The sequence below is a fragment of the Oryza glaberrima genome, chromosome 4 (assembly GCF_000147395.1).
Source record: "Oryza glaberrima chromosome 4, OglaRS2, whole genome shotgun sequence".
Taxonomy (NCBI): Eukaryota; Viridiplantae; Streptophyta; class Magnoliopsida; order Poales; family Poaceae; genus Oryza; species Oryza glaberrima.
Window position 1 is genome coordinate 17887271 of NC_068329.1, and position 12218 is coordinate 17899488.

At 46.3% G+C, this 12218-nt stretch overlaps 2 protein-coding genes and 1 long non-coding RNA gene across 3 annotated transcripts; 2 read left to right on the forward strand and 1 right to left on the reverse strand.

Annotated features, from left to right (window-relative positions):
• Positions 1-219: 219 nt before the first annotated feature.
• Positions 220-2101, forward strand: LOC127771263 (extensin-like). Its single transcript, XM_052297130.1, has 2 exons — positions 220-1536; positions 1777-2101. The coding sequence occupies exon 1, from the start codon at positions 282-284 to the stop codon at positions 1497-1499; it is 1218 nt and encodes a 405-aa protein (XP_052153090.1). The 5' UTR covers positions 220-281; the 3' UTR covers positions 1500-1536; positions 1777-2101.
• A 5743-nt stretch (positions 2102-7844) lies between these two features.
• On the reverse strand, positions 7845-12103 carry LOC127769517 (uncharacterized). The gene is made up of 3 exons (XR_008016802.1): positions 11835-12103; positions 10448-10990; positions 7845-7974 (listed from the first exon to the last, which is right to left on the reverse strand). It is a non-coding gene; the product is annotated as an uncharacterized LOC127769517 (long non-coding RNA).
• Positions 8721-10008, forward strand: LOC127769515 (extensin-3-like). Its single transcript, XM_052295104.1, has one exon. It carries the CDS (start codon positions 8939-8941, stop codon positions 9734-9736), a length of 798 nt encoding a protein of 265 aa, XP_052151064.1. The 5' UTR covers positions 8721-8938; the 3' UTR covers positions 9737-10008.
• Positions 12104-12218: the final 115 nt, after the last annotated feature.

Below are 12218 nucleotides of genomic sequence, written 5' to 3' on the forward strand. Positions count from 1 at the left end.
GACCTACACGTACGTCAAACGTTTCAGACCACCACGGCGCCCCGACTGGACCAGCAGCGAACACAATGTGACCAGCGGCGAAACCCCCTCCCCCTCCCCCACATGCACGCCAATCCCCTCACCGCCACCACCATGCCGTGTCACATGCCCGCTTCCCCGGGCTACCATCCAAGCCTCCACCGTGTATATAATGCGGTGCCATGGGTAGAGCCATTCCACACACACTGACCTGCAAGCTCGCTGGGCAGCTTACACAGGGGAGTGAAGTAGAGTGAGTGAGAATGGGTGGCAAGGCTGCTCTCCTGATGGCCCTGGTGGCCATGAGCGTCGTCCTGGAGGCCAGGGCGGACGCCGGTGGCTACGGCGGCGGGTACACGCCGACGCCGACGCCGGTGAAGCCGGCGCCGAAGCCGGAGAAGCCGCCCAAGGAGCACAAGCCGCCGCACCACCACGAGCCCAAGCCGGAGAAGCCACCCAAGGAGCACAAGCCACCGGCCTACACGCCGCCCAAGCCGACGCCCACCCCACCCACGTACACCCCGACACCCAAGCCTACGCCACCGCCATACACGCCCAAGCCGACGCCGCCGGCTCACACCCCTACTCCCCCGACGTACACGCCGACCCCCACTCCACCCAAGCCGACGCCTCCCACCTACAAGCCACAGCCCAAGCCGACGCCTGCGCCTTACACTCCCACTCCCACACCGCCAACATACAAGCCACAGCCGAAGCCGACCCCTGCGCCTTACACTCCCACTCCCACGCCCAAGCCGACCCCGCCACCGACGTACAAGCCGCAGCCGAAGCCGACCCCCTCTCCCTATACTCCCACTCCGGCGCCGCCGACGTACAAGCCGCAGCCCAAGCCGAACCCGCCACCTACGTACAAGCCGCAGCCGAAGCCGACTCCCACCCCCTACACTCCCACTCCGACGCCGCCATCGTACAAGCCGCAGCCGAAGCCGACTCCCACACCGCACACTCCCACTCCGACGCCGCCATCCTACAAGCCGCAGCCCAAGCCGAACCCGCCACCCACGTACAAGCCGCAGCCCAAGCCAAACCCGCCACCCACGTACAAGCCGGCGCCGCCAACCTACAAGCCGCAGCCCAAGCCAAACCCGCCACCCACGTACAAGCCGGCGCCGAAGCCGACTCCCACTCCCTACAAGCCGGCGCCGCCAACCTACAAGCCGCAGCCTAAGCCGACTCCCACTCCCTACACTCCACCCACGTACAAGCCACAGCCGAAGCCGACTCCCACTCCCACTCCCTACACTCCCACGCCCAAGCCGAACCCGCCGCCAACCTACAAGCCACAGCCCAAGCCGACTCCCACGCCGACGCCGTACAAGCCGCAGCCCAAGCCGACTCCTTCTCCCTACACTCCCACCCCCAAGCCAACTCCGACGCCGCCGACCTACACACCGACGCCGACGCCGCCGTACCACAAGCCGCCGCCGTCCTACACCCCCGGCCCGCCGCCGCCCTATTAGTTGTGTTCCGCCACTCTCCGTCACGTTCCGACCAAAGGTATAGTACACCCAACACTTGGTTCAGTTTGCACATTACTTATTTTTACAAAGATTTTTGAGTCCGAACAAATTTTAATATAACTAATATTTACCATAAAAATTTCAGCATCGATTCACTTATCAACATAAAATTTTATATTGCTTATTAACCCGCATGCATGGACGAACGAATATCTTGAATAAGTCTCTTAAAAGCGGGTGCTTAATGGCGTACTGTGTTTATTTTCTGTCTTTGCAGGAGGTGACCGACCGACCAGAGTTGTGCGAGAGGCCGAAGAGGCTCTTCCTTCCGTGAAGATTGCTGCATGCCTTCAATTACCTATAGCTAATTAATTAGCTAGGGCCAATGTTGCGAGGAGAATAATGCATGCTTGAGTGCCAATATATGTTGCTAGCTCGCTCCCTCTCTAGATGTGATGTGATGTGTTGTGTGTTGCTCGAATTTGTACTGTCTAGCGTACGTCGCGATCCCGTGGTGATTTGTGGAGTATGGTATTGTTGTGTTACGGTATAACCAAAAATAACAGCGGAAATGGAAGTAAAAGCTGTTTTCGATCGTCCCAGCATTTCTTCTTTCCTTTATTTCTGTTCATTCGCACCGTGCAACCACGAGAAATTGATGATTGCATGCATGTCAGAGAAGACTTTAAACTTTACTAGTACAAATTGTACTGATAATTAAACTCCATACAGTGACATATAGAGATTTCACTTGAAATAAATAGTACTTTATATGCCGTTTTAAAATATTTAACACCAGATTTCACTTGAAATAAATAGTACTTTATATACCGTTTCAAAATATTTAACACCGTTGACTTTTTATTACGTGTTTAATCATTCGTCTTATTTAAAAATTTTAAGTAATTATTTATTCTTTTCGTATCATTTGATTTATTGTTAAATATACTTTTATAAATTATTTATTCTTTTCGTATCATTTGATTTATTGTTAAATATACTTTTATTTACACATATAGTTTTACGTATTTTATAAACTTTTTAATAAGATGAACGGTTAAATATGTGCTAAAAAGTTAACTGCGTCAAGATTTTAAAACTGAGGGAGTACTCCCCAGAACGAGCCACAGGGGTATGACTATCACAATTGGTGACGCCACTATAAAAATGCAATCGTCTCTGCATTTGCAGGTGCAGCAGCATGCATGCCTGAGCAGCCGTGAGCTGTCACGCGTTGCTACAGTCTCACTCGCCGCACAGCACACAGGTACAGCGACCGCCTCTGCATTTGCAGGAGGACGCTCATACGGCTGTGACATCAAAGCTAGCCTGCGCTCCAAAACTTCAGGACCAGAAACAATGTCTGTTTGCATCTCCATTTTCGACGCAGGCGCACACGTCGGTCCGATAGACTTTGGAGTGCAACAAGAACTCGAAAGACATAAGCAGAGTGTAATCAAGCATATGGTTTAGTGCTGAGTTTTTCATTTCATACAGCAATGGCATGTTTAGTTCACGAAATAAAAATTTTTTGGTGTCACATCGAATATTTAACTGTATGTTGGAAGAGGTTTTCAAACACGAATGAAAAAACTAATTTTATAACTCGCCTGAAAACCACGAGACGAATCTTTTGAGCCTAATTAAGACGTCATTAGTACATGTAGATTACTGTAGCACTTATGGCTAATTATGGACTAATTAGACTCAAAAGAATCGTCACGCGATTTCCTCCCTAACTGTGCAATTAGTTTTTCTTTTAATCTATATTTAATGCTTCATGCATGTATCAAAAGATTTAATGTGATGTTTTTGGGAAAAACTTCTAGGGAAACAAAGGGACCTAACAATAGCAACGTTAAGAGATGGAACGTGATGAACAACGAGAAGAAAATCCACTGTGTCACTCTTGAGCAGTGGCGGATTCAGAAAGAAATAGTAGTGGGGTCTGAACAAATTAGATAGAGGTACAATATCCTCTTCCATCTATATATAATAAAAAAATTTAGCGGGATCTTCGTGAGGGCTTTCATAGTCTTTACGCCAGTAGTGGAGGTTCGAGACCCCGCCGCCCCCATGCTAGATCCGCCCCTGCTCTTGACAGTGAGAAATATATATATGCATTGCAAGCTGGGTGATGAATTGGTGGAAGGTGGTGTGTGGTCACAGTGATGTTCGAAATCTGAAGCAATGAATTCGACGAAGGGGAGAGAAAGCGTGCAAGGACATTGGTCGGTAGAATAAATTGGCTTGCAGTAAAAGAAGATCACGTGATGGCGCATGGCCGCATGGGAGAACTTATGGTCTTTTGATTCCAAAGGTTTCAAGCGAAAGCTGAAAAGGTGAGGAGAACAAAGAAAATTTAGGCCTGGTTTAGTTTCTAATTTTTTCTTCAAACTTTTAACTTTTTCATCGCATCAAAACTTTCCTACGCACACAAAACTTTTAACTTTTCCGTCATATTGTTTCAATTTCAATTAAACTTCCAATTTTAGCGTAAACTAAGGCCGGGTTTAGTTACAAATTTTTTTCTTCAAACTTTCAACTTTTCCATCACATCAAAACTTTCCTACACACATAAACTTTCAACTTTTCCATCACATCATTTCAATTTCAATCAAACTTCCAATTTTGACGTGAGCTAAACATACCCTTAAAAAGATAGTCGTCATATTACTTCAAGGAGAATATACTACAGTAGTATATATAGGAGTAGTTTTATTTTAGATAATGAGTATGTAGGAGTAGTAAATTATGGAAATGGTAAGATATAACCATGTTCAGTGTTCTACTTTTCAGTAGCCTCTCACAGGGTACACAAAAACAAGGAACCACCAACATTGTACTTGAGATGGTTAATACTCTAAAATCTAGATAAAACTTGGGAACAAAGAGAGGCACTAACATTTTCTTTTTGTTCTTTTGATAAAACTGGTGCGTAGCCATTGCACATGAAGCTCGTTTTATTACTACTACTACTGCTACTACTCAACTTGATTATAGAACTTGAATATAATGTTGGGTTGTTGTGATTATCTCCCGCGGTAATAATTTTTTTCCACTGAACGAGGCAGCGCAAGCCAGAATGCACATGTTCATGAGATAAGTGTCAGAGGGGATGGATTTAGTATTTGGAAAATAGCTTATGCCGATCTGAAAACTACTCAGATTTTCGCTCAGTGGTGGTGCACGTCGCTGGTCTTTTTTTCCCATTTCCTCGGTTCGTGGCTAGCAGCCTCTTGCCCTCTTCTAGTTCACACGAAACTGGTTAGTGCACTATTTTTCAATATATCCTCCACATGGGCTTGTCGATGGATGTCAGATATCCCTGGAATAAACTTCAGAGAAAAAGTTATTTTTGCCTCCCCCATACCTCCTCTTTGGCATGGAAAGGCACACACGGGCAAAATAAGAGGGGTGAAAAAGGAATGCACAGATGCCAAAAATCCAGGTTTATGTCGCGGTGATGTTTACTAGTTGTACATGTTGAATTACAGGTGCATTTTAATTTTTCAACTGGTTTGGAGCATAAAATCTTACAAAACTTTCAATCAATTAATATAACCCTTTTTTGAATGAAATAAAAAGAAAGACAAAGATATTAGAAAAAAAATATAAATCTAAAAACAACAGTTGTAAAATCTAATTTTAATATACTGTAACCAAGTACAATGTAACCAAGTATAATTACTATGTAACTGACTGTAACTACGAGTCGAGTCTACATGAATACGAATGTTGATATAAAACCTTACGGACGAAAAACTGAAACCCAAAAAATCTATAATAAGTGAAATAGCAACTTTATACTAAGTCAAAAACAAGATACATTAAAAAAAACAAAGACAGCGTGCTAGTAGAAAAATCATTGTACTAGTATATCATACTTCCTCCGTTAAAAAAACTAATCTATATATTCTAGTACGAGAGATGTGATATATTAGCTCATTTCTTTTCTTAGACTGAGGGTGTAGGTAAAAACATTGATTATGGGCTACTGCATTTCCATTGAGCAAGGGCCAAGGGGAAGAGGAGGGAACCTTGTGCCCGGGTGCGTGAGGACATGAGAATAACCTGTAGGGTAGGTTTCAGTAATGGCGGTCTTAACCGGCCTGAAAATTTTTATCAATTCCTGCCTGGAGATAGATCTAATCCCATTTGAAAAATCCAAGGACGGGTTAGTGGTACAGTAGTTAAGTTTACTGGCGCAGTTTCTACCTCGTGAAGTTATCATCACTCATCAGCTACCGAGGCAATGCAATGCAGAACAGCTGGCTGAAGGTATGATGTTGATCCTTTCCTCCAAAAAGAAGAAAAAAAAATGAAAGCTCTAGTACAACAAATAACTACGGAGTACTATCATCATTGACCCACAGTGTGGAACTCAGTATGGATCAGAAGGATCCAGAGAAGCCAAAAAAACAACAAATGCTACGAGGGCTCCACATCACATTGACCACTTGAAGCGGCCTCTCTCTCTCACACACACATGTTGAAGCCCAACTAATGCTCACTACGAAACAGAGCAATGGTTAGTGGCAGTAATTAAAGTGCAGTAACAGTATGTCAGTATCGCTATGCATCGTATCAAACAGCTTCACCTCCGTGGGCTCTGAGGTGGTGTTTGGTTGGAGGGACTAAAGTGGGGTTAAACTTTAGTCTCTCTCACAAAAGTATAAGTCTCTACTGTGAGAGGGACTAAATTTAGTCCCTAGTTCCCAAACACCCCCTGAGACGCGGGTAGCCGAGCACGGCCGCCACGAGCCAAAACTGGAGCGAAACAGCTGACGAACACGAACGCAAACTAGTAATCAGCACCAATTTCTTCGATCTTCTTTACGAATGCGTAAAAAAAACACACACCAATATACTATAGAAAAAAGTTTTAGTTACACAACACAATCAGCCAGACCAACTTATATTAGAGAAAGGGAGAAAAAGCAAAAAAGAAAAAAAACTTAAACTTAGAAACTAGGGTGGCTAAACACAAACTACAAACAGCGAAAATGAGCCGAGCCACAGCTGCCCAATTTCTTCAGTCACCAGCGTCACTCACGTCCACGGACCACGGTCCGCCGCTGATGATGATAATGCCCGGCATTGCAGGGGAGATCGGGCAGCTGCAAGCAGCAGCAGGAGGAGGAGGAGGATGAGCCGGGCCCAGGGTTTGACCAACCACGCATCGAGCAAACTGGCCGAGTGCCGACACCGCGCGCGGGACCGGACTACGTGGTCTCTCGTCTATCCAGAGCGCGGAACCAGCCGGCCGATGCGACGCAGTGACCGGGCGGGGCGGCGATTAAAGAAGGTTTCAGAGTACTAAATTATAATCGCAGATAAAATTATGGGTGCGATGCGGAGAATGAAGCGAGCTGAGCTGATCGACGATCTCACACGATCGGGTTAGGTGGCCACGGCGCCCAATCAGATTAGATGGGTCATATGGACGTACGCTGCAACTTGGGGATGGCCGGCCCCCTTTTCCCCTGTCCTTCACCTCCCTCTCTATACTTGCAGTTTCCTGTTCGGGTTTTAATGTTCCTCGTGTTCTTTTACGTGCGTGCGTCTAGGTTCATCCAGGGCAATCGATTCGAAAATCAATCATTGATGACCCGACAAGAGCTAATTATCAGATCGATCGATGATGGATGATGGGCATGGATGGCCGGATGGGAGATGGTTATCTATCACCAGTGACTACGTGCAGCGCGGTGGTGTGGCACTGTGGGGTACTCTACAATTCGACGTGTTTGGGTCCTATTTAGATTCTAACTTTTCTTTTCAAACTTTTAACTTTTTCGTCACATCGAATTTTTCTATACACACAAACTTTCAACTTTTCCGTTACATCGTTTCAATTTCTTCAAATTTTCATTTTTGACATGGAACTAAACACAGTCTTGGTCCGGTAAATTGTGAAAATGTGCTAAAGTCTCTGCTTGATTTGCTCGAATGGATCTCGATGGGCAAACTAGTTTTTGTGTTAGGAACGGCCTAAGCTAAGGAATCAATCTAAAGCTAAGAGCCTAACACGCATGCTGTTCCATGGATCTATTATTGGGGAAAATAAAAATGTTTCAGATCTCACTGTCATGAGAAGACCAGATCCATCCATCTAAAGCACCAAGCGTACCTACCTTTTTAGGTTGACCTTACCAGCGGATTAACGCCGTCGATCGATGCCGGTTTGGCCTAACCCATATCCTGTGTAGCTCACATGCCTCAAAGCGTAGCCGCTTAATAATGCAGTTTTTATCTTTTCCGTGATGGACAGTACGAAACAATAGAAAATGTTCTCTGAAGAGAACCAACCTGTCGAGTTGGCTATCATCATGCCTCCTGAATTTTGAAGTGTTTATCAGGATCAGAAAGAATTGCAGCTGTGCTTCATCAGGCCTCAGGTAAAGAACCAGCAATATCTTGTCCAAATCAATGCAGTTACAGTAAGTCCAGAATCCAGCAATTCAAGGTAGACCTGCCATAACATCAAAATGTACTCACAAAATGATCACAGTAACGGAATTTCATTTTTGAGTGAAATAACTATAAACTAAATGAAGAAGATGTGATTTCATTAGAGCCTGTAGTGCAAGGCTAGGAAAGAGCCAACCAATCAAGACAGGCCTGTAATGCAGGGCTAGGCAAGAGCCAGCCAATCAAGACTGCTGATGATTACATTCCAAAATGACAGTATTACAGAAGTCAAATGTAAAACTTTCGTTGGATGCCAAACCATCATGTCGCAGTTCCAGCCTCCTCTGCCGCTAGTGTCTAGGGGTCTAGATTGATTTCTGCCAAACCGACGAAATTCATTTGTACCCATACTTTCCGTCCAGATAATTGTCCAGTCCAAAGACACGGACGTTGTTGAAGCCCACTAGTATCTCCTGTGGACTGTGGTTCGGTCCAAACACACCGCAGCCGCAAAGATCAATGCGTCCTTAAGGTCCAAACTAGCCCATTAAAGTGTCAGTTCAACTAAATTCAGCTAACGACGAGAGGACGCATCAAATCGAATAGATCAGTCAAGATATCCCATGATACTCTGTACTTCACTACTTGTGTACAGATATACAGCCGAAAGTGAAATAGTAGTAGGCACTCCGCTACCAGTGTTAACACTATAATGCAAGGTCTGATTTGAGTGTTCAGTAACAATCTATCTATAGCAGGTACTTTGTTCCACATCTTAATAGCAGTCATTTAGATGTACTTTTGAATGGAGCATATAGAATTCAAAGTCAGGTTGAGTGTGTTATCTAGCCATTTTATGTTAAAAATAGGTTGGAAACTTGAAATTCGAAGTGCCAGGATACCAGAGTCAGGTTGAAACTCGAAAGACCAAACTACTAGTACCAGCCAAGTCCAAGTACCAACAGCGTGAAATTTGGAGCTCCTTGCAACACGGCCCAGTCCTCCAAAGTCCAAAGCTCAAGATAATGGGTTTGGTAACATCGAACAAACGGGAGATTCAAACGCGCCACTATAAAAAGGCGCCAAATGGAGGAGATCACTCGAAGCAAGCCGAGCACTGCAGTGAAGCGATCGAGCCAAAGATGGCCGCCGCGAACCTCCACAAGTGCATCGCCCTCCTCGTCGTCGCTCTTGCGGCGGCGCTCTCGCCGTCTCACTGCACCGCCACCGCCACCGCCTCCCCGCCGGTGGAAGCACCGGATGAGGAGGCTCCGGCTCCCTATGCCGCCGAGGCGCCATTGACGGGGCAACAAGGACCTGAGCACGGGAAGCATCACCACCACGAGTCGTCGTCGTCGTCGCCGCCGGCTGAACCGCCGTCGTCCTACAACGCGACGGAGCACAAGCACCACGGCCACCACCACCACCGCCGCCGCCACCACCACGGGGAAGCTCCACCGGCGCAGCCACCGGCTCACCGCTCGCCGCCGCCTCACCACTTGCCGCCGCCGCCCCCTGCTCACCCCTCGCCACCACCCCCGGCTCACGCCTCGCCGCCGCCTCATCACCTGCCGCCCCCTGCTCACGCCTCGCCACCGCCGCCGCCTGCGCACCACCTGCCGCCGCCGCCGCCGTCCCGTTACCCGCCGCATTCCCCACCTCCTCCGGCGCACAAGTATCCACCGCCGCCGCCTCACGGCAAAGCAGCAGCAGCACCGCCGCCGCGCGGCCACAGGAAGCTCCCGCCGCCGTCTCCTCATTCGGTGAATTTGGCAATGGCGCCCTCGCCATCTTATTTCAGTGCTGATCCACCATCTAACTAATTAAGCAGAGCTGATCACATCAGCAGCTCTGATCGATCGGCGACGCTCAGAATGGAGCATCGCCACATTGCTATCTTTTGGAATCTTTGATATGCAAGGCCAAGATAAACACCTTAGCTAATTAAGTAAACTCGAGGTGAAATGAAACTGTTAGGCAAATAATCAAAAGCCCAGGAGCAACTCTCTGAGGGCGTTCGTGCTTTTTGTAACATTTTCTATCTTCCAAAATTTAACGAGAAAGTTACTGAGTAAAGTATGTGGTTGCTTTGAAATCATGGAGCTGACGTAATGTTGTTGCTTCGTTGTTTTGTGGAATGCAAGTTGCCATGTTCTGTGCTGGTGGCTGTGAATTGTGACACATGAACCATGCTTTATTCATGCTCATAAGTCATCACTATTACTTGTATGCCATTTACTATGTATTTTCACTGATGTATGTTGTAATAAACATGTATGCAACAGTTTATTGGAAAAAACAGCGGCAGGCAAACGTTGAGATAAGTTCAAACATCTTAAAATGGGTATGCATCTGATGACAGTAAATTTCTACATTTATAAGTAAATTAATTAGGTCATAATTGCATCCTTACAAATCTTCATATATACGAAGGGCTACAGAACCATATTGGACCAAATTGTGTAGAATACCTTGCTATTAACAGATAAATTAATTACTGTAATACTAACTTATAGGAGCCCCAGCAGACTCACCAGTTTAGGCTTGTTAAGTGGGGCAAAGTGTCACGAACTCAGATTTGAGTCGGAACGAACTTTCTCCTGTGACTCGAATTTGAAGGGAAAGGAAGCCGGCTTGAGGAAGAAGAAGAACAGAGACACGAGAAGCAGAGGAGCAGGAGGGAGATTGGAATTGAGTTTGAGGTTTCAGTTTGAATACAATATTTCATATCTCGCTCTCTCGCACCTGCCGACTATATAGCAATGCGCCATCTAGTCTCTCTCACTGACAGTGGCCCAGCCTTTCGCTACTGGGTCCACTCACTCGACGGGAAGCGTGTGTTGGGCCGCTTCATCCTTTTGGGTCGATCTTGCTGCTGGGCCGCTGTTGCCGTCTCAGGTTGAACGCCTTGCTCAGATGCCGCCGTGACACAAAGGAAACATGGAAAAACAAAGCTATCATCTTGCAACACTGCAACTTGGAAATAGCTAGGAAAAGGAATAGCAGATACAACTCATCCAGTGTCAGATTGCAGCAACACTGCAACAGAAAACTGCATAAGGTTCACCAGGCCAAATCTGCAACAGAAATTTGCTCGGCTCATTAATCCTATTAAAAAAAGCATACAAAAGCCCTAGAAATGGAGAATCTTATGTGCAACATATCATATACGATGAACTTAGGCATAGGCTGTTGCAGATATACAAACTCCATGATAACAAGCATAAACAATATTTTGAACCAAATCAACCAGTGACTGATCGACTGCTATACATTAACAACGACTTTTGTTTAAGTTGCATGAACAATATGTTGAGGTGATGTGAGGTCATTGATCGATCTCGCAGTTGTGCATCGTGAACCAAAGGTACTATCTCCATGTTTATGACTAGTACATCTGTACGCGCAGAGTAATTGCAATACAATCCATCATCCATGGCATGGTTGCATGAATTTTAAAGAGTCATACAAACCCTATATAGAGGCAGATTGAATGCCCTAAAATGTCACAGTTTATCAGCTCATCTCATCCCGGGTAGCAAATTCAGAAGTCCTCACCACCTATTCATATGCAAAATTGATGGCAGACAGTGAAAATTCATACCCGGCGTTGCAAGCATGAACTCTACATGCATGATGCAGCAAGAGAGCGAAATCCCAGAAAAAAAAAACGCACCAGAGAGCAATACAACGCATGCAGTCAGCAGTCTCGTCTACACAATTCAAAATCCGGCCCTGTTTATTTTGTACTACTACCGATCGGGCACGGATCAGCACAAATCGTAGCGATTCCACGCCCAAATTGGAGGTCCAAACCCTAACACCCAGAGATTTAGGAAATTGCCCCCCAAATTCAAAACAAAGTCTCTATGTATAATCCCAAGCTGCAACCATCAAACCATGAACAAACCCAAAATGTACCTAAGCGATCAGGCCAACCAGGCCAGGGGCCAGTGCCTCTCCGATCCGCGCGTCGTCAGGTACAGCCGGAGCCCGGAGGACATCACGCCGCGGCGGCGCCTTCTCCCTCGCGAGATAAATTTTTTTTTAAGACTTTTGTCTCGGGAAGAAACTTCTAGAGGTTTCTAGAAGATACTGGAGTTGGTGAGGTGGGGGGCGATCTGGCGATGTCAGGAGCCGAGGAAACGGGAAGCGGCTTGTTGAGGAAGGCAGGAAAGCCATCTGTTTTTTTTTTTTTCCTTTCACTTCCTTCCTGGGCTTTATTTACAACTATCGGCTTCGTGAGGCCCAAGGGGGAAGAAGAAGCTTTCAAATATGGGCCGGAATCTGGCCCTGGCCCAACAA

What these genes read in the sequence shown, in the direction of transcription:
- LOC127771263 (XM_052297130.1), top strand. Translation starts at nt 282, where the DNA reads ATGGGTGGCAAGGCTGCTCTCCTGATGGCCCTGGTGGCCATGAGCGTC.
- LOC127769515 (XM_052295104.1), top strand. Translation starts at nt 8,939, where the DNA reads ATGGGTTTGGTAACATCGAACAAACGGGAGATTCAAACGCGCCACTAT.